The 22002-nt window shown below is 41.3% G+C and overlaps 1 protein-coding gene across 5 annotated transcripts in view; it reads right to left on the bottom strand.

The window, feature by feature from the left end:
• HECW2 (HECT, C2 and WW domain containing E3 ubiquitin protein ligase 2) overlaps positions 1–22002 on the bottom strand; it is a 333893-nt gene that overhangs the window by 68458 nt on the left and 243433 nt on the right. For all 5 annotated transcript variants that reach the window (XM_031452092.2, XM_064485134.1, XM_064485135.1 and 2 more), the window contains 3 exons: positions 19676–19861; positions 3967–4101; positions 633–735 (listed from right to left, as the gene is read on the bottom strand). In XM_031452092.2, coding sequence (XP_031307952.1) covers positions 633–735; positions 3967–4101; positions 19676–19861 — 424 coding nt within the window. The remainder of the gene's footprint in view (positions 1–632; positions 736–3966; positions 4102–19675; positions 19862–22002) is intronic.

Raw genomic sequence — 22002 nt, 5'->3', positions numbered from 1 at the left:
GAAAGCTGCCCAAATTTAAGATGGAGCAGGGATCCCATGTTGTCCTTTACCAGTCTGTCCGCTCCACCTGCCTGAGGGGCTCCAGGTTTGAAAACTGATCTACTTCAACGTCATCATGTTAATAACAACTCAAGTTGGTCTTTAGACCTATTGGCACACATTCCTTTATTTTTATTTTACAATTCTGGAGGCTCTTGCTCTCGTGCATTTGATATTATTTATCCTTAAGAATGTGCCATCACTGCTTTCTTATTTTGTGAGGCTACTACAGGCTCACGCACAAGTTAAACTCTGTCTCGAGCATTAGATGTATACTAAATATACACTGTCCAAATGCTTAATTTAAAATGACCATACAATACAGTTGCCTTAAGAACTTATGTTTCCTTAACTTCAACAGCCTAATCTGAGCTTCACTCAAAAAAGGTAGAGTGGTATAAAAAAAATCTCATCCTATCGGATTTTACAAAAACCTAAGTGTCTTGAGACTCGAATCAATATCTTAGGGATACTATAGCAGTTTCTCAGTCCAGGGCAAATGTAGCGGGCCGACAACAGGGAAGTATCAGCACAGAGTATATGGTACATGCCAACCTGAAAGGCCAAGGTATTTCTGGAAAGGGATGACCTACCCACAGGGACCATGTCCTGGTACTGTGGCCTGCTGACGGTGTTGAACGTGCTCGACGGCCTGGGGAGTACTGGAGGTCCTGCATGTCGAGAATCTTCTCCCACCTGCAAACACGAGCATCGTTTACATTTTGCACCAAGACCTAGAGTGCTTTGTGTCAGCACCCCAAGCCAAGTTGTTCAGAGTATCTGTCAGCGAGCGTGGTTAAGCACAAAATGAGCGGAAGAGATGCCAGCTGAAAGTTGACACAGGACTCTCAAAAGCTCTGCTTTGGTTGCTGAACTGAGGGGTGGGGGTATCCATGTCCTTGAGAGGGGCCAGGGCGGTGACTACTGGCGGGTGGTACAGGAGTATTCGGCACACCTACAATGACTGGGGCTGTGGAAGCCAAATTCCTGCTCATCGGGAATAACTTCTGCCTGACGCAACACAACCCGGCGACAGCGCCATCAAAGAGAACAGCTTGATGTTCAGGGTCACCGCCGCGAGGCCAGGATAGACCTCGTCTTGGCTGAAGCCAGTCAGGGAATTCCCTGCCACAGCAGAGGAGGGGCTGAAGAGCAGCCGTCTTCATGGGGTTTCCGAGGTGGTGTCTTCTCTCCTTTGAAGCAACTTTACACACCTCTTAGAGCACCCAGTACAGCAGCTCTTTCTGGTTTGAACCTCCCACACCAGAGAGTTAATCGTAGCAGGTGTGGAGGAGCTAAAGAGGGTTCTCCTAACCTGAATCACTTATTGTACCTGTTATAGACTTAGAAACTCATACATCCAAGCAGATAAACATAAGTGCCCAGTAATAGTCTTACCAGAAAACTCTAACGTTGCTGTAGCTTCCATTTTAGCATTTCCCCCCATATTACAGGAGTCTTTTAAGACAAGAGTGGAACAGTTGTATAAGAGAGTAAGAGGACAAAAGGCAAAACAACTTACTGGATTTATAAATTAGTGCGCATCAAACAGCTGCCACTCCCACCCATTCAAACCCTTACAACCGTTTTATCGCACTGCATTAGATAGGTGTCTGGCGAGGGCTTTTCCTAAAGGCCCTGAAACTGGAAGTGTCATCCCATCCTGGCAATGCTTGTTTATCCTTCAAGAATGTTCTCACTTATTCTTCAAATGTAGTGCAAACAGCCCCTCCTCGATGAAGCTTTCTCTTCCCTTCAAGCTGACATTAAATGTCACTTTCTCTGAGCTCCCCCAGCACTTGGGGGTAGACTTCTAGAGCAGCTGCCATTACTAACAGGTTATAAGGCTTTTTTTTCTCTTGTATCTTTATTCATCTGGATGATGGTTCATTTTATACATTCTCTCCTTAATAAGAACACAGGAACATGTGTTACTGATTTGTATCTCACACACCAACCACATTTCTACACCACTGGTGTTTAGTAAGTATTCATTGCTGGACAGAAGAGATACCAAAATTTCTACTGCCTGGAATATTTGCCCAATGAGTCTAAGAGAGTGGCTGGGAAGACTCATATATGTAACTAGAAATTTCCCACTCTGCCTCTTTTGAGTTATTGGCTTTGAGGAATGAAGTCAGCCTCTCTCGGGGGAGATTCAATCGTTAACTACCCCCTGTTTGTCAGTCACCAAACTTATCATTTCCATTCACCTATCTATATTTTCCCTCCAGTCAGTATGCTGCCTTGTATCACCATTTCCAAGAACAGCCAAAGGTCTTCTCCTTGACACCCTGTTTCTTCAAACCAGACCGTCAGACAGTGGGCAAGCCCCGGTCAACGTGCGTATTACTGCAGGATGTGCGTGCTTCCAACAGCTGGGCCAGAAGCACACTCCCCTCTAAGGTTTAACACCTCTGGGGATGAATGCTGAGTCTTTATGGGGTCATCTCTATTCCACTGCTTAGTGTCCATCAGTATCAAGAGAAGTCTTCATTCAAATTTTAACATGTACCTGAGTATCCCTACTATTAGACCATGAAAATAATTCAAGTTCTGAGGCAGAAGGGTTGAAAGAAAATGCAAGTGTAGCTACTAATCTCACGCACGTAGTCCTGACTAGACTGAACTATCAGCTTCCTATTGTGAGGCTGAGATAAGGCAAGTGTCTAAAGTACACTGGCCGCGTGATACAACCAGGCAGGGCCTTAATATGCCACATATCACGCACAAGGTCCAAAGGTGAGAGTTCTGTCCTGTTTCTTAGATGAATGCTGTTAGCATCATCCAGTTTACCACAAATGGTTTATATGACAGCCAGGTACAGATTTATTAGCTACCCATAAAACATAAATATTTCTGTGCATACCTCATCCTGCAATTGATTTATATATCATTTTTCTATGAGATTCTCATGTGTGCTCTTCTCTGTCTCCCTTTACAGCCAGCAAACACACACGATGCATTAGAGCATGGAGGCAAATCATGAGCAGAAATTCCAAGAGTGGAATTTTGATGAAACAAACCCAGTTATTTATTGCATTCATAATTTTTTCTTATAATAGAAGCTACAAAAATATTTGACCTACAGCATAATACTGAAAATATGATACGCACATAGACACGGAAAAGGCATTCAGGACAAGAATCTTAATTCTATTTGTCTAAGGGAATTTTTAGAAACAATGTATATCAAGCAATGATATTCAAAGCATAAGCCCATACTAAGGAGAAAATATTTGACCTAAAACATTCCTCTTTTATTTATTTAAGCTGCTAAAGAAAAAAGGGAAACAGAGATTCTTTTATTTTTCTCTGTGGTTAGGTTATTAGAGAGCCCCCATGTGGTTACCGTGGGTCACTGCAAACTACCAAAGTAGAGCACAGTGGACCTTTCAGTAATTATGTATTCTCTGGGCACTTAGAATACATAAATCAACTCTCATATATATATCCTAATTTTAAAGAGTATTAGTGAGGTGATCACAACCCCATAGCCTTGGCCAAAGATTTTAACCTAATCCAGCAATCCTCACTTAGGAAACTTCCCCATCTTTAATTTTAGCCCTCTAAGAGTTACATTCGTCTCTTCCTATGAAGCTGCCCTTAGGTATGCGGAAGAGCTCACCACCCTCCTCTCTGGAGCATTTTACTACATTATGAATTCTCTCTCGCCATCCACTGAATTTTCAACATCCCTACTTTCTTCAATCTTTCCTCATTATGTCCTGCTTTTTAAACTTGGAGTTTAGGCCCTGTGTGTTTCCAGAGAAGCCCTACCAACATGCCAACACTTTTCAGCCTTCAAATGATAGTCTCTAAATCAAATTCAAAACAAAACAATAATAAAGAGCCAGCACAGTGCCACAAACCACACGTCCTGTACTTCTGTGCACCAGCACGTCCGTCCCTAAGGCGTGGACTCACCTCGCCGGCGCTGTGGCTGCGCTGCCTTGTCAGGTGTTGTCGATGAACCAGCGCGCTTGTGGGTCTGCTGCTCTGAAGCGGGAGCCGGGGGTCGATGAAAGTAGTGGTACGGGAGTTGTGGTCAACAAAAAACGCCTAGGAAGAAAGCCACTCGGTCAGTAGGCAACACACGCCACATACTCGTCTGCCATTTCACACATTCTAGGAAAGAACCACTTTGGAGTAATAATCTTACTCTGTTTTCTCCTAATTTTCAATCTTTGGGAGACTTTCTCCTTACTCCCTTGGGACAGACCAGACTAGAGGAACGAATGCTTCGACTGGATCCAGAATGAAGAGAGCTAGAAGGAACATTATTCCTGGCTTTAGGAAACATCTGAGAGTTGGTCATCAAAGACATGATCTTAGAATGAAGCCACTGAATGGACATCTGGGCTTCTCTTAACTGACGCTCTTTACATTCTTACTGCTATCTGTGGTAATTAGCAAGCTCTTCTTGTCACCTGAAATTTCAAACAATATTGACTTCTTTTCTTTTCCTTCCACGCAATCAACTATCAAGTCCTCCCCCATTTTCCCACTGCAGTGTCTCCTCCGTTTGTCCCATCCCCACCTACCATTCCATTATTTCAGGGCTCTCTCTTATATATGTACTTATTAATAGTTTCTCAGTTGTTCCATACCTCTACAACCTTACTTACTAAACTGGCTTCTCACTGTCAGGTTATTTTTTCTAAAAGCTTTGACTGTATCTCCACTCCAGCCTCTACTGGCTACTCGTTATCTATAGAAAAAAAAAAAATTCCAACCTTTTGTTACGGTTTTCCAAAACTCTTTAAAATCTCCTTTCTACTTGTCTTTCCAGTTTAGTCATCAATCACACATCCAGGCAAATTCTATCACCTACAGTGACTCTGGGCAAGTCATTAAGGTCTCTGGGCTACAGATTTCTTATAAAAATGTCTCCCTCATTCAAAACAACCCTTTCTCTCCCGTAATGTGATAGGAAGAGGAAACCATGTCTGTCATGTTTACTGCAGAATCCCTGGTGACATGAAGTCAGGAATGAGCATAAACCATTTCCCTCAGTGTTGCAGTAAGGACTGCATACAACATAGAAAAGCCTTTTAAAATTCCTTTTAAGTCTAAAGCTCCACACAAGTGCTATTTATCATTATCATTAGGAGCCAGATGGTATTAAGTTTTCAAAGTAAAAGTTATTCAAGACAATAATGAAGCCAATTATCTCAAAGACGATTAGAAAATGTAAGTTTTCCATGATCAGATAAAGTTAATTAGGTCATCAAAGATAAAAGGGACCATTAGGAGAGCTTGGAGACTCCTTACTGATAAATCAAATGTCAGGGTACATGATATATGCCAAATAACCAAGCAAAAAGGAACTGACCTCTCAAACTGATGAAGCTCCATTAACAAAGTACCTTAAAGACTAGGAATGAATGTGTCTAGGCAAATCCCAGGGGCAGACGGTATATTTAGACCAATTGAAAAGTCACTTTTCCATTACAAAAGAAAATGCTTCTATAGCTACATAACCAGGAAACGGGGAAAAATAATTTGTAGGTAGCTTCCAAATAGGGGGAAAATTACTTATTTAAAAGAAATAATGTTAAAAAAATAGACAAATAACTTTTTTTTAATTTTTAAAGAGCAGGGAGGATATAGCTCAGTGATAGCGTGCTTGCTTAGCAATCCCTAGTATCTCCATTAAAAATAAAATAATAATAATGAATGAATGAATGAATGAAACTATTTACCTACTCCCACCCCCCAGAAAAATTTTTTTTTAAAAAAGAAATAACATTAAGCAGAAGGTATACTAGCACCAAAGCAGAGAAATGGCCAAAACAAGAATCCTTGTCAGTCCCTTCTCTCAGTATCTTATTTCCAGAGAAAGACTGGTTTAAAGGGAAGTTCTGTAGGAGATGGTGCCATCAGCCTCACATCCCTGGGTAATACTCCCTGCTTCATAACCTATAAAGTGCAATCTCTTTGCTGATCTTGCAAAAAAAAGTAACCCTTACACAGGCTTGTATTGGCAGGCTCTGGTCTCAAATGTGCACCAGTCCCTGCTGATTTGAGCCTCTAATACACTTGGATACTATTTCTGCCACTATTTAAAATGTCATAATGGAACACTGTGCTTCACACCAGAAAATGACACTTTGTAACTGACTGTACTTCAATTAAAAAAAAAAAAAACCTAAAATGTCATAAAATAGACATGTCTGAATAATAGATATAATAACCCATATCCTCTTTATGTAAATTAAGATTAAGCTTTTATTACTACAACAATAATATAAGCCATGTTGTTTAAGAGAAAAATACGAGTACTAGAATGGAATTGCCTATTTACTCTACCCAATTTCTTAGGAATGTTTTGAAGGGACAGGTGGCCACTGAGAGGTAACGATGATGCACTTGTAATTATAAGGACAAATGGGTGTGTGCATCTAGGTCAGTTGTGATTTACATGTGGTGTCATAGTATCATTTGATGTTAAGAAGCTTGTCTAAAATCCATTTGCTAAAGAACTGCACTGTAAATGCCTCGATGGCAGGGACTTTCTTACTCACCCTGTTCTCCCCAACAGCTTTTAGGGCTGCACCTGGGGAAAAAAGGCTGCTCGGTAAATAAATTGCCAAAAACTCTAATAGCAGGCTCCTGATCAAAGTACAAGAAGACAACTGACAAGGAAATAACCAAGTATTAAAAGTCACATTCTTTTACATAAGCACAGAAACACTGGAAGACTTGAGAAAAATAAGTGAGAGAAGTGTGTGTGTGTGTGTGTGTGTGTGTGTCTGTGTTCAGTGAAAAGGGTGGAGATCTGAAGACTATAAAACCACAAATAGGATAGAAGGTTTTAAAACACCTCACATGGAGATGGATAAACTATCAAGTTAAAACTTGAGAAGCAGGAGGCAAAGTAGTGATTAAGTGCTTGGGATCTGGAAAAAGATGTCTGGTTCTGAGCTGGAGCTCCACCTCTGGCTAATGACATAACCTTGGACAAACTATTTAACTTTTTTAAACTACAATTTCTTTTCTGTTAAATAGGGATAATAACACCTCATCAAAAGAATATAAAATGAGATGGTTCACACAAATTTTTGAATATAGTACTTGAGACCCCTTACTGTTACTATTATTGTTGCTAATAATAACAGTTTTAACTTCTGAGACATTTTTCTAAGGATCACAATGTTTCTTGCTACAGTCTGTACACAAAGCTTAAAAAAAGACTACGTTCTGGCCAATGAGATGTAAACAGAGTGTCACATGATACTTCTGGGGAAAGGAAAAAAAAAAAACCTTACAAGGAGATTTTTTACAAGAAAAAGCCCTCCTTCTGTCCTTCATCCATTCTGCTCCCTGAAACAAAGATGTAATTGCTGGAGCTCCAGTAGCCATACTGAACCATGAAGATAGGGATGGCTAAGTAAAAAGCTCTCACAATTTAAGGAATCCCCTTAAGAGCCCTAGACTGCCTTCCTCTGAACTTCTTTATGTGAGAGAATAAAATATTATATACTAAACTTTGTATGGGTCTCTGTCACAAAGCAGCCAAGCCAAATCCTAATTCATACACTGAAATCTCAGCACTGAGGAACACATAAGCCAGCTATCATCATTATAAATAAGAATTTTCACTATTCCGTAAATAATGATTTCTCATTATTGTTCACCTTTATTACAGTTGGGTAAACAGTTCAAGATTTCAGTGAAATGTAGGGTTGGGAAAGTTTAAAGCTGAGATTTGAATCCATCTTTCTGTCTGACTCCACAGCCCAGTGAGCAGTGCCTCTTTCCCCTCTCTCTCCTTTTCCTATTTCTTCTTTTTTTTCTCATCCTGCCTTCTGCCTCCTATTTTTCCTTTTCATGCTCCTCCCACCTCACTCACACCTCACATAGTACTTGCTTTCAGAAAAGCATTTAAGTATTAACTAAATTAGGCTGACAGTCACAGCGCTGGGCTTCTCCACTGTTTTTTCTCTGCTGAAAAGGCTGCTACTGATGCCGGACTGCAAACTGTACATTCTCTGCACATCCTTACCTCTACCCTGTAGGAGAGGCGGGCTGGGGGGGGGGTAGGTGCTAATTTGTATTCCACAAGGGGTTCAGTTTCAGAGTAAATGGAATGTGTATATTGTTGATACGTGCTTTTTAAGTCTGCCAAGTCCTTGAGGGGATAGTCTCGATTAAGACCTCTATCAAAACCACACAGAGGCAGCACTAGCCGAAGGCAGCACTAAGAAGCAATTCTTGGGCATGCATTTTGGCTCTGCTCCGCTCCCTGTGTGACCCTGAACAGATTTCCCTGGGTGCTTTGCTTTATCCATGTAAAGGAATCGATTTAGATCACAACTCAGTTGTGAAAAATATGTCCAACTTTATTATTATTTTGGGGGGAAGAGTAATTAGGTTTGTTTTATTTATTATTACTTTTTAATGGAGGTGCTGGAGATTGAATCCAGGACCTCCTGCATCCTAAGCATGCACTCTACCACTGAGCTAGACCCTTCCACCTCAACTTAAAAACGAAGAGGAAAACACAGAAAAGATACTGTGCAAATTTTAGGCTTGACATTTCTATCCATGATGCACAAATCAGTTATGTCGCAAAAGTGGATCACTGTCCCATGGGACAGCTTAACTAGTTCAAGCCGGTAATGAAGTTGACCTGGTCCCTTTTTTTTTTTTTGAATTTGGGTCGCTTTTTATGTCACCATACTTGAATACCCTGCCTTGATTTCTGAAATTTTCTAACATGTGTCAATAAATAGTGTCTGAATAAGCAGTATGTTGAGAATGCAAACCACATAAAAAAAAGCAGTTGTATCCAAATATGAGTCTCTTTTCAGATTAGCCACTCACAAAGCAAATTTTGAACAACACTGATTCCTTCTAAGTTTCATTAAGGAAATTCACTCAAGCTTCCCAGTGCTGGACCAAGTAGGACTAACAACATAGTCAAAAACTGAAAGGAATGCAAGTACACAAATTCAAATCTCATTTTAAAAACTTCTACCCTTTCACTGCTTCGGGGCATGGTCAGAGTCAGGAAATATGGGCTGGTTGGAGCCAAGTGGTATTTTAGTGAAGCCAAACAAAATACACTTCTCTCTTTACACGATTCTTTTTTTTTTTAAGCTTCTATTATTTTAAGAAAAGTAAAAGCCATCAGTATTTGTGAAGAAATACCAACCTCAGGCTCAACAAATCTAAGTTACAGAAGTTTGAAATTGTTTCCAATTAATATTTTGCCAAACCAGGAATCCATATTAAGACCATGTAAGTAAAATAAAACAAAAAGTACTTGTAATTATGCTACAGAAAGACAGAACATCAGATCTTCTTTCTTACTCTAAGGAGCTATGGAAACAATGAAAGAACAGTAATTTCAAAGCTAGAAGCATTGCCCATTGAATCCGTTCTAACTCCTGGTTTCTCAACTCTATGAAGTCTTAAAAAGCTCAAAAAAGTTAAATGTAATCCACTTTAACTTTTATAAAGGTTGTAATTTACTCACCCATTCTCTCCCTTCCAAAATATAAATCTCTTCTCAGCTCCTGGTCCCCTCCCTAGTATTTCTCCAATTATAAGGAATAAAATGTTATTATTTTCTCTTTATTATATCCCAGACAGAACTCTGTTACCAATAGTAGGGATAAAAAATGGCTGAGTGACAGTTTATTATAAGTAAAAAACAGTCAGGCTAACATTTTCTACTACTTGGCTCATTTGAAGGAGTAAGTGGTCCCAAATATCTCATGACATTCTGTATTAATAAAAAGTTAAAAAAGGTTATTCTGTTAACCTGCTATGATTAGAGATCTAAGTTGCTAGGAGAGAAAACAGGGCACATGGCACTTGGGTTAGAGTTTTGTTGGTTAGCAGATGTGGATAAGAAAAAATCCCCAAAACTTCCGACATAAAATGTTAGCTAAAGGAAGGATGTTTTATGCATTGAGAGTGGAGGTAGTTAGGTGTTAGAAATATAATAGGGGAGCCAGTGACATGCTGAGGATGGCTTGTACCAGTTTACAAAGGCTGATAGTGAAATATTAAGGAATTCTGGGAGATGGTTGACAATGATGCTGGCAGCCTAAAATTGGCTATGGTGGGCGAATTTACACCATGGAAAAAGGCAAATGCTACATATCAGCCCTCCTCCCCCTCTTCCCTGAGGAGCTGGTTGCTATACATTTACGACTGCAGAAGGCCAAGAATGGAGTTACCCAAATCAGCACATCTTAGGTAGAATAAACAGAAGTGCATGGCCATCAAAATAGCACATCACATTTTTTTTTCAAAAGATCCACTGCTGGTCAGAGGACAACTGTTTAAAAATAAAAAACAAAGGTCATCTTCGTACTTGGGCAATTCCTTCACAATTCCATGAGTCTAGCATTTTATTCAAAAATACATTCACAAAACCAACCTCTCTCTGTTCTATTCTTTCATTCAGAAAGGGATCCTGCCCCAGAAAGATCGCTCACCTCTGCCTCTATGTGTGTTTCTGTGGGTAACTTATTGATCTAACAAGTTTTTACCCCCTTAAAAATAAGCAAGAGATCCACTAAAAAAAAGTGTTATTTATAAATTTAGAGGTTAATTCCATCTCTATCTGGATTGCTGCATAACTTCAGGTGATTAAATCAGGCAACCACCACAAAGAGGTATTCACTGTTTCAAAGCAATTAGAGAGATGTACCACAAACATAACAAATACAGTGCGCTAATGGACAAAAAACATATTTTTTCAAAGTGTAGAGCTTATCCTGCTAAGAGACTTTTGGGATTCACTTAAGAGCTCTAAATATTAAGTTGCATTTTACTCATTGAGATGAACCTGACCCAATAAATTGGGGCCATCAGCTTCATGGGGGTTGAAACCAGAGTCTATGTCATCACTGGGGCAACTTCTACAACCACATAGGATTTGAGGGTCTGGTAAAATGAGACTCCTCACGTTGGCTTGGGCTGTGGTAACTTTCACTGCACAAATATTTGTTCCCTTCTAAAAATCTATTCTTATGACCATAACTGCTACTTGCCATGGTCAACAAAGTTGAATATTTAGACCATTCTGATATCCAGTCTGACATACAAAGTCATAAACCCCTTGAACTGGAAAGATTGGTTTTAGAGCTGGATGTCAATTTAGCTGGGAGATGGTCTAGCATATATTTTTGTAGGGAAAAAAACACAAGAAACTAGGGAAAGGACATTTTAGCTTAAATAAGGAGATAGTTACCATTTTATATTTTGACTTAAAGAATCCATGAAGTTTATGATACATCACTTTTAAAGTTCAAAGTTTCTTAGTATTTAAATTTAGGCCCAGGTGGAATGATCTGGAAAAAGCAGCCTGTGTGAATACCGTTTGAGAGTACAAAACAAAGAGGCAGGAAAAAAAAAAAAAGGTCATTCCATATTTAACATCTGAAAAGGGAGTCAAAAAACATTTTTTTTCTAAAAATTAAACTAAATGATAAGCCCATCATATGAACTTGAACTTGAGAAAGACCAAGCTCTGTCATCTTTTTCTAGTTGTCTATGTCATTTTGTGTCACTCTCTCTGTTATCCTTAATGCTCTGCAATGGTGCTTCCACTGATTTTACTCCACTGCTATTGGTCTGTGACAGTTAATTTTAGGTGCCAACTTGACTGGGCCATGGGGTGCCCAGATGTTTGGCCAAACATTATTCTGGATGTGTCTGTGATTGCGTTTCTGGACGAGATTCCATTTCAATCAGCAGAACTCAGATTGCCCTCCCTAATGTGGGTGGGCCGCATCCCATCAATTAAAGGTCAAAAGGTTGAGTAAGGGGGAATTACCCTGGCCTGTTTGAGTTGGGTCATCGGTATTGTCTTGGGTCTCAAGCCTGCCGGATTTTGGATTGGATCTTAGACCGTCAGCTCTCCTCTGTGTGTGTGTGTGTCTAATGTAGGGTCTCTCAAAATTTTCCCATTACTTCTTCATAGGAACCAAACATACCCACCCAGTGTCTCCATGCCTTTAGTTTGGATGTTTTCCTTCCTTTCTTATCCCCTATTTTCTCTCCTCCACAATCTAATTTTCTAAAAATCCTACTCATCATTCAGGGTTCAGTTCAAATCCAGTCTTTACTATGAAAACTTTCCAGGTATCTTAAGCCAGAAACAAGTCATTTCTGTATCTGTACTAGTGCACGGCATGCGTTCTCTTCTTTCATAATCCAAATGAGAGGCATTAGGAGTAAAACAGTCTAGAAGACCGGTGCTCAGTGGCTTTACACGGGAAATAGATGATTCTGTGCAAATGTGTGGATCTGATTCCAGTTCCAGTTCTAAGGAGAAAGTTACTCATCTGGCTAAGGATGTTTTTAAAATCCTATCTTCATGACCACAGCTTACGGCGAATGTAACCACCAGAGCAGAAGACCACTGATCCGGCAAGAGAACAGATCTATCAGAAAGACTACCACAACAAAGCACTCATGGTAGAGAAACAGAATGCTCTGGGTTGTTATACAGGTTTCAGGCAGAAGCAAACACCCGAGGGCAGACTACCCTGTGGTGGTCAACGATAACATGGACCAGAAGAACAAGAACAACAAAAGGAACCCTATTGTGACAAAACCATTCTGTTGGGCCACTTTGCTTCGGGAAAGCTGCAGTGTGTTAAATGGAGGAACGGGACACGGACAGTACTTCTACAGTATATCCTCTATAAGCCACTGTATATTTCCCATTAACGTAAGGATTCAGCTATTAATAACAAGTCTTTATCACCTCCATAAAATTCAAAACTGATGAAACTCTTTAGTTATTGTTCCAGATAGATTCTTGCTTCTACCTAACCATTCAAATCAGGATCTTGGTGAGCTGAGTGGGAATAACCAGGTGAGCATCCTTCCCGGCGAAGTGTGTGCTGTACAGTCTGTTTTATGTTGTAGGTGTTTGCATCATCCATACTTTTGCTTTCCCCAAATTAAGTCATAAACCTCTAGAAGTTTGTCATTGTACTACTTTTATCTTCTAGAGTAGAAGTCAAATGATAGTAAGTTAATTACTGAATAAATTGGGTTAATTATAATTTTAATAATTTTCTTCCATTTGCAATCCCATGAGTATCTAAGTGGATGCCAACCACAGTCCCAAGGGCTGGACAGGACAGGTTACTCTAACCTTCACTTTAGAGAAAAACTGAAGTTTGTAGAAGTTAGATCAGATAGCAATGGATCCAGGAATCCTGACTCACTGCAGCATAATTTCCTCAAATACTTCAAATTACCAATGGGAAGGGAGGTAGAAAGGAAGGGAGGGAGGAGGAAAGAATAAAAGAAAGGAAGAAACAGAGAACAATCCTAGGTTAAATAACATTTGGTTTTCCTTATTAAAGTTTATATTCATCTACCAGATATATTATCCCCATGAGCACCTACTAATGATCAAACCCAGCCAAGAATCAGAGGCATTTTAAGCAAGTCAATTTTAATACTATAGTATTAATTGATGCATATTTCTTGCATAAATATAAAACATTTATATCAACACTGTAACCCAGATCCCAAATTACCCTTGATTTTCACACTTCTGAGACTGTACAAAAGTTTAAGAATTATTACAATAAGAAGCAAGCAGAAAATTTCTTTTATACTGGACTACTTTCTTTGCTTATATGTTTTGTTTTAAAATAAGGTAAGTCAAAATGTGTCCTGTATGTTAGGTGAAAATTCTAGACCTTAGGTCCAACAAATACATATACAGAGACATTGATCACAGTCTCATGAGGACTATGCTGCATAAAATGAAATTTGGCTTAATTGCTAGAATCAAAATAATTAAGGAAATCAAGTAAAGGAATGCAATAATGATTAAAATGCAGTGTGGAATTCTGGACAAGATATCCTTCCAAATGTAATTAAAAGTCAAAGGAAAAGTATTACATATTTGCTGTCAAACTGTGGAACCATATCACCTAATCTTTAAGATGGAAGAATCAGAGATCTATATAATCTAGGAGCTTAAAAGGGAAACCTAGTCTTCCTCTATTTCAACCTACTAATTTTTAAACAGATTTATTGAGATATAATTCAGATACTATACAATTCACCTATTAAAGCGTATGATTCACTATTTTTTAGTACGTACACAGGATTTTGCAACTACTACCATAATATAACTTTAGAATATTCTCCCCCTAAAAAGAGACCCCATAACTATTAGCATTCACTCCCCATCCCATCTCCAACCAATCTTTCTATTTCTATAGATTTGTGTATTCTGGACATTTCATGTGAATGGAATCGTACAATATGCAGTATTTTATGACTAGTTTCTTTCACTTAGCAAATATTTTCAAGGTTTACCATTTACATCAGTACTTTATTTCTTTGTACTGTCAAATAATATTCAGTTGTATGGATCTACCAGATTTATCCATGCATTTATCAGTGGATGGACATTTGGGTTGTTTCCACCATGTGGATGTTAAGAATAATGCTACTGTGAACATCTGTGTACAAGTTTTTCTGTGGAAGCATATTTTTATTTCTCCTTGGTTTATACTTAACTGTGGAATTGCTGGATCAAGTGGAAATTCTTTGTATGCACATTTTTTCCAGAGAAGATATACAAGTGACCAATAAGCACATGAAAAGATGATCAACCTTTGCAGAGATAGGAAAATCTGACCCAGGAAATTTAAATAACGTATCCCAAGTTAGTCGGATGGTTAGTGATCAGTGAGGTCTAGACTAAGCTTATACAGGAAAATTAGCACAGGATTTGGATACAGAAAGACATGGATTTGTATACAAGAGTTTACTTGTATACTTAACCTCTTCGAGACTTGATTTCTTCATCTACAGCAAAACCTATTCCATAGAATTACTGTGAAAGTTAAATGGGCTAATATAACATCCCTAGCATAGAACCTGGCATCTAATAAGCCGTCAATATATGTGAATTCCATTCCTTTCCATTATTCCATGTGTCCTTAGCATAAGGACTCTATGATATTTAAGCATGAAGTCATCTATGTGTTTCTGGTGATGTCTCCTCTGTTAAAATACCTATGATCTAATCAAAACCTCTATATAAGACTCAGCCTTGAAGGAGACCAGGAAGTCCAGCGTCTGGACTGGAACTCTTCTTCCCTGGAATGACAAAGTATCTCTCATTTCCACAGACAATCCCTCCCAGTAGAGTGTAGTGGTTAAGAGTCACACTCCTAGAACTTGAATCCTGAGCTCCTCACCTGCTTGCTGAGACACACATTATTTAACATCTCCAAATTTCAGCAACCTGTGGATAATAATACTACCCAGTTCATAAACTGCCATGAGGTCTAAATAAGATAATTGATGGAAAAGCACCTGGTACGGTGGCTGGCACATGGAATGTGCTTAATGAACTCAGGCATCAGCATTATCACCATTGTCCCTGTCATTATCATCATCATCATCTTACCAAGCAGGCATGATATTCTAGCCTTACTCTTAAATTAGTAGTCAATTTTAAAAGGATATTTTACTTTTCTTTTTTTATGTAAGTCAAAGACATTTTCACCCTAGAACTCCCCCCAAAAGCATACCAGAACTAGAATGTCTGAAATCTCACCCAACGCAAACCCTTGGCCTTAAGTAATTAGGAAAAAAAAAAGTCTATTCCAAAATCAAAGACAGCAAAAGTGCGGTACGACCATAATCACTACATTGTTCAAACATCTAATGCCAAAAAAAAAAAAAAAAAACCAAGACAACATACGCACTAAGTGAGGCCAAATTGGGCAAATCTAGGAGCCACTTCTGGGAAGAGCACAGGAAAGGGAGTGGCAGTGGGGAGAGAGCTGGAAAGCTTCTTTGTCCAAAGCAGAGATTACCGAACAACCAAGAATCTACAGGTGACGAGTTCCATTCAGTCTTCTAACTTGTTTTGAGAATCTTATATATGAAAGTCACTGGAGTTGAAGAGGGCGTAATTAAAAAGTACGCAGGAGAGATCTCAGGAAGGGGGTCGTCTGCTTGGAAAGAGAGAGCAGGTTAACCATGGTGCCGTGAGGCAGATGGAGACAGCTGTCATGAAGCAGCACAAGGAGATCATGTGGGGACCCACGCAGGCCTGGGGAGCTAAGGCCAAGTCACCCAATATGCTGCCCTCTGATGGTGCTTCTGAAAGCCCCACCCCCTCAGCTATGGTAGGATACCCAGCCGCAGGCTCCCAGAGCACCGCTTCCTACCTCCACACTAACTGCTAGAAGGTCTTCGTTCACCCTCCTCACTGGTGAGGGGCAAGGTGAGAGCACAGACTATGGAGCTGAATGGCTGGAGTCAAATCCAATTCTATCATGTACTGATGGTAGGACCTGAGTCAGTTCACTTCACCATGCTGTGCCTCAGTTTCCTCTTCTAGCAAATGTGGTTAAAGCAGCAGTTGTGTACATGGCTGCTGTGAATATGGAAGAAGCTACTCTGAGTGCTTACAGCAGTGTCCAGCACACAGTCATCACCACACACTACATACTGCTCCATTAAGTGCTAGCTTGTAGCACTGTTACCACGGTGGCATGCACACAGCAGATATTCAGAAGTGTGCTGAAGGACAAAATAAACAAAAAACACAAAAGGAAGATGCTGCATTTGAAAAGGAAAGATGGAGCCAAATTTCATAAGCCTGAGGAGCTAAGTCTGATAACATCCCTCTTAAGAACCATTTCCTTTCATGTAGATGAGGATTTGGTCATCATGCCATGTCAAGTCTAGAACTCGGTCATCCCTGTGGGCGGGGGAAAGACCTCACAGTATTTAATAGCTTTTGATGTTATATTAAACGGGAAAAGAGTTTACTCACTTTAAATGTTCTGGAGGTAAAGCAATTCATTAAAAAGGGGAGCTAAAGTTTCAAGCTGGAAGAAAACCTATTAACTTCCTGCTGGATGGGAGCCATGACTTTAAAAGTACAGTCAAAAGCAGTGAAGCCAAACACAGACATGGTAAGAGCATCTCCTGGATGTTCTTATACATTATCCTGGTTCCCTGGAAGACAGTCACCTGTAAAGGAAGGACAGGGGAGAAGCACAGGGAGGTATACCTGCTTTAGTTAAGGTGCCCAGCTTAGCTAAAAATCTTATAAAGTCCAAATGCACCAAGCAGAGAACTCTGGCTAAAGTGATAAGCTCTCAGGCCTGTCTGATAATCCATTGCGTCCACAAGGCTGGGGTCCTTCCATGTCTTCCACGCCAAACAGCAGTCAAATGCAAAGCCACCAGCAGAGTGTGAGGTCAGCGATCCACCAGCCCACATTCAGAGCTCTTTACAATGCCTACAACTTTAGGCTGAAACCCCAAATGAGTCCAAACCCTCAGGGTATAAGATGGATGGTTGTGTTACCCACACAGCCTAGATAATGTTTACCTCTGTTTAACCATCGAAACTTTTATGAAAGCTATGAGACAGAACTTGTTCTTAAGAATACATCGTAACTCATCTTAAACAGTATCCTAAGTTTAACTTTTCTCAAGGCAGTTCTCTCCTGAAGCATGTCTGGCAAGTTACGACTGGCAGAAAGGGACCGCCCCTTCCACGTCTGCATGGTAAGTTTCCGATTTCCTTTAGCTAAGGATGCAAAATGACTTAGCAAGTTAAGTCTCTACACAGAGCAGAAATACATGTGGCATTATCTCAACTTGGATTTTCCATGGATCCCTGGTTCTCTAATCAGTACAGCTCCTCGTGACATCAGGTAAAATGTGTCAGAGCTGAGAAAATAGTTGAATTCTTGATCTGCTACTGCTTTTTTATACCCAGGTATAATACTACCAGGATTTCCCCAAGTCCTTTCTTGGACCATCTATGCCCTTGCATTCAGTAGAATATTTACAAACACTGGGCTCTCCGGCTGTTAAACCACACTTGGCACCTACAAAGTGACACCCCCCTCTGGAAGGAGAGAGCACAGGAAGAGCCAGGTGTCCCTCCTCCCAGCTTCCTAGCATCCTGGACAGGCTTCCCGGCCGGGCCCACCTGCCTCTGATACAACGTCACTTTACCACCGTGGTCCGGGGGCCTCATCACAAGTCCCTTCTCTTTCATCTGTTCTAAACTTCATGCCTGCCACTTCCAATCTTCTCTGGGCTGGGAACTAGAGGGTTATTTAAAATATTTACAGAAATCAAGTCAGTAGTTTCAATGAGAGTCTGAGGGCTCCTGCCATGCATTAAAATACATAATGCACTCTGTAATATCTGTTTGCTTATAAGTTCTCAGGGAAGATTGCTGGAAGCTGAGTTCAGAATGAATAGGATGCTATTGTGGTATTACTGCTAGGGGGTACTTTGGGAGAGAATGGCATTTACTGAGTCCTTTCCACATTCCATTCACCCTGAATGCTCTTCCCTGAAGTGGCCGACTTCCCGCTCGTTCTGGCCTGCCTGCTGTGGAGCCGTATCTGCGAGGCCTTCCCCAGACACCTGTGTAAAATGACCCCTGCCGCTGCCTTTCTGTAGATCCGTCTCCTGCCTTCCTTAAAACCACAGCTTTAATCAGCTCTTGGCATGCTGCATATTTACTTATCCACTGTCCGTCCCCCTCCATCAGAATGGCAGTTCTGTGAAGTAGCCGGCTTATCTGTTTTGCACAGGGTCTCAAGAAATATTTATTGAACGAATAAGTCAGGCATAGTTATTTCAAATATCTTGTCATCTTAATCCTCCCCAGCCTGCAAGTCACGTATTTCAAGCCTTTTAACAGCCAGGGAAACTGAGGTTGGTTACTCAGTACTTGGAGAGCACAGCTTTGGGGTTACAAGCATGGACCCTTGAACCAGACGGCCTGGGTTAGAGCCCAGCCCAGTCACTGCCCATCTCTGTGACCCTGGGCAAGTCCCTGAACCGCTCTGGACCTGGGTCGCTTTATATACAAAATGGCAATAATAATAGCACTGCCTTATGCAGTTGTTGTAAGGAGCTCACGGCTCACAGTAGCTGCTAAACAAAAGTTAAATAGATAAAATCTTAGCTGAGGGAGACCTTATAAAAATGACTGACTTTCTCATTCTGATTTCTCACTCATATTACAACCCCCTGATGACCCCCAGGTTTCTGGTTCATCTATCTAAGACAGAAGTACAGGTATGTTGACTCCAGCCTGTGCGACAGACTTATGTATTTCTCATCATAAATTAATCAACCTGTGAATCTTGGTTAACGTGCTAACAAAATCAGGGTTCTGAACCGCCAGGACGGAGGACCCAACCCTAACAGTGTTACAGACACACCCTCGCCGTTACTTAGCAATGTCCTGGACGCCTTCTCCAAACAAGGCCACGACTTGCATCCACTGCCCACCCCACAGGCTGCGTAGCCAGGAGAAGGGAGTGTCGTTGCCTTAGAAACCTCTCCTCTAATCAGCAGAAAATGGTGAGAGGTGACAGCTGGACAGACAGCCAGGCAAAGTGAATGTTTTGTCCAAAAGTGCCCACACCTGTCCCCTGCATTCACTACTTCACAATAGGATAGCAACCATTTACCATAACAAATAACCTGCTTGCCCACGTTTCACTTGAACCAGGAGAGGGAATGTTTCAGCTCGCAACGGGCTTTCCACGCTCCCTTGAAGGGCAGAGCCAAGTCCCAAAGCCACAGGCAGCCCACAGCCACGTGGCAGCTTCCCCGCGGCCACTTCCTCCAGTTACCTTGCCCTGGTGGTCGTGTTTCATTTCCCAGCCCCTCGGCAGCTCCAGCTGTTTGTTTGCAAACATGTTGAGGAATCCCACAAGGTCCCGGTTATGCTGGTAGCGTTCAAAGTGGTGCGTGTCCCGCCGGACTTTGGTGATCATGTGCTTCAAACACGTGTTGTTTGTAAACATGCGGTAGGCACTCTGGAGGGAAGGATGGAGAACCAACGTTAACCTGCTGGTGACACGCAAAAGCAACACAGAGACTACTAGGAGCATATTTAGTCTAAGGCTGGTACCTAGGCTTCGACGTCACTTTAGATTCACACGTGGGAACGGCAGACAGAGCAAGACAGTTTTGATCAAACTAAAACAGAAAGACTGCAGAAAGTAAGGGAGTCTTCCCTGATGATTCTAGTTTCCTAAGGAACAAGAATGCGGTGGAGTCTCATTCTACAGGGCATATTAGGTCCTCAGGTTGGTTTTAGGCAAAAACCACACAGTCACAATCACACCATGCCGGAGACACATACACCACCTCATGGCAAGCCCCAGTGTTTCCTCCAGCATCGGAACAGACCGTTGGCTCTCTGGGTGAGCGCCAGTGAAGCAGCTGGCATACACTGAGGAGCCAAGCTGTACATGAAAATGCTTGGTCCTGTATTTGAATATTAGAAGGACATGTGATGGGCTGAGCTGCTCTCACTGAGAGTCATATTCACTGAGATCACAGTAGATTGGAGGGTTTCATCCCGCTCTTTCTTGGAGGCACAATCTCAGTGGCTGGAATGGCAGGCAGAACCCCCTGGACTGTATACTTTGGTCTCTTTTTTCTTTTTCCCTCTGTGTTCCCTGTGTGTGTATGTATGTGACTGAAGTGCACATTTGATGAAACTCCATTACATCAGCACACAAAAAAATGATTGCTTCGTAAAATTCTATGGCATCCATCTCTATGATAATTAAAGAACAATCCAAAAAAGACCATAAGCCACGGGCCATCCACGTATCAGTCAGACAGCAAATATTCATTGCACAACACCGTGTGCCAAGCAGCAGAAAAGGAGTAACTGTATAGAGCCATTTCCTTGAATCATCAGAAAGAATGTGATGTTCATGAAGCTGACTGGCCATGAATGATCTAGCCTGGAATTCTATTCTTCTCAGGTAGATTCCCAGGGCTTTGCATTCCTCTGAACTTCAGTATCCCAGGGACACCAGACTGAGTCTGGAAGCCTTCAGGCCTTACTTCACAAGTTCTCTTATTTATTTCCATCTAAGAGAGACCAAGGCAAACCCAAAATAAATCAGAATCCCTGGAAATCATTTCACTTTAATAAACATTGACTGTCTGTGCTGTGCCCAGGGCTGTGTTGGTTACTGGGGAGGAGAGGTGAATCAGGATGCAGACAGTCAACACTGCTTGTCTTTCCAAAGTCCCTCAGGATGTGTCACGTCCAGGTCAAAGCATTTATTGCCAGTCTGGGTCCCTCTAGAGCTTTCTTCCCTTTGCACAGTAAGCACAGCCACTGGCAATTTTTGAAACGGTGGTTGCTCCCCGGTCTGGGGTCCTGGGACCACAGGGATTAGAGAGCCCCGACAGCCCAACTTTGAATGAGCAACAAGCCTTTGTTCACTTAAGCCACTGAAATTTGTCAGCTGCCATTATTAACATATAATAAACTACATAAAGTAACTTTTCTAGAGTGATTCTGATTGACTTGCTATCATTTATACTTTTTGCTTTGCATTTTAAAACATTTTTCTTCTATCAAAATGAAAAGAAGGAAGGAAGGAAAGCCAGCCACAATGAACTATCCTCAAATACTGGTGTGCTAGCTCCTCAGTAACCCTGAGTAGAAAAATCTCTCAAGGTGGCCTTTCAACCTGCCAGTCTGAACGAGAGGAGGTCTGACGGCTGTGAGGACGTGTGGGGTCCAGAGCCCAGAGCACTGCCCGAGCAGGCAGCTGGCGTGGGGGCTCCGGGCAGTAGACGGCAGAGAGCATTGGTGCTACATGACAGAGAGAGGGGGACTCATAAAGAAGTCGCAGGTGGCCAGAGACAAACGTTAGTGAACGCAGAGCTGAGCCTGTGGCTGCCCCCGCCCCGGGGTTTTATGTCCCATCAGCAAGATGTCTGTGTTCTACACTTGGTCCCATGTTGCCGATAGATTTTCACAGAAGCCATTGCCAGCACAGAGGCCTGAGCCCACACTAGCTTGTGGGAGGGTGATGGTAACAAGCCTGCAGGTCATACTTCCTAATGAGTCTCTTTGAGGACAAGTTATTGTGAGATAATTCTGTCAGATAAATCATTTCAGTAACTGTTGTTCTCAATAGGTGTC

Source organism: Camelus dromedarius, chromosome 4 (genome assembly GCF_036321535.1).
Source record: "Camelus dromedarius isolate mCamDro1 chromosome 4, mCamDro1.pat, whole genome shotgun sequence".
NCBI classification, from domain to species: Eukaryota; Metazoa; Chordata; class Mammalia; order Artiodactyla; family Camelidae; genus Camelus; species Camelus dromedarius.
The sequence above is the reverse complement of the archived record's forward strand: the minus strand, read 5'-3'. Positions and strand labels throughout refer to the sequence as shown.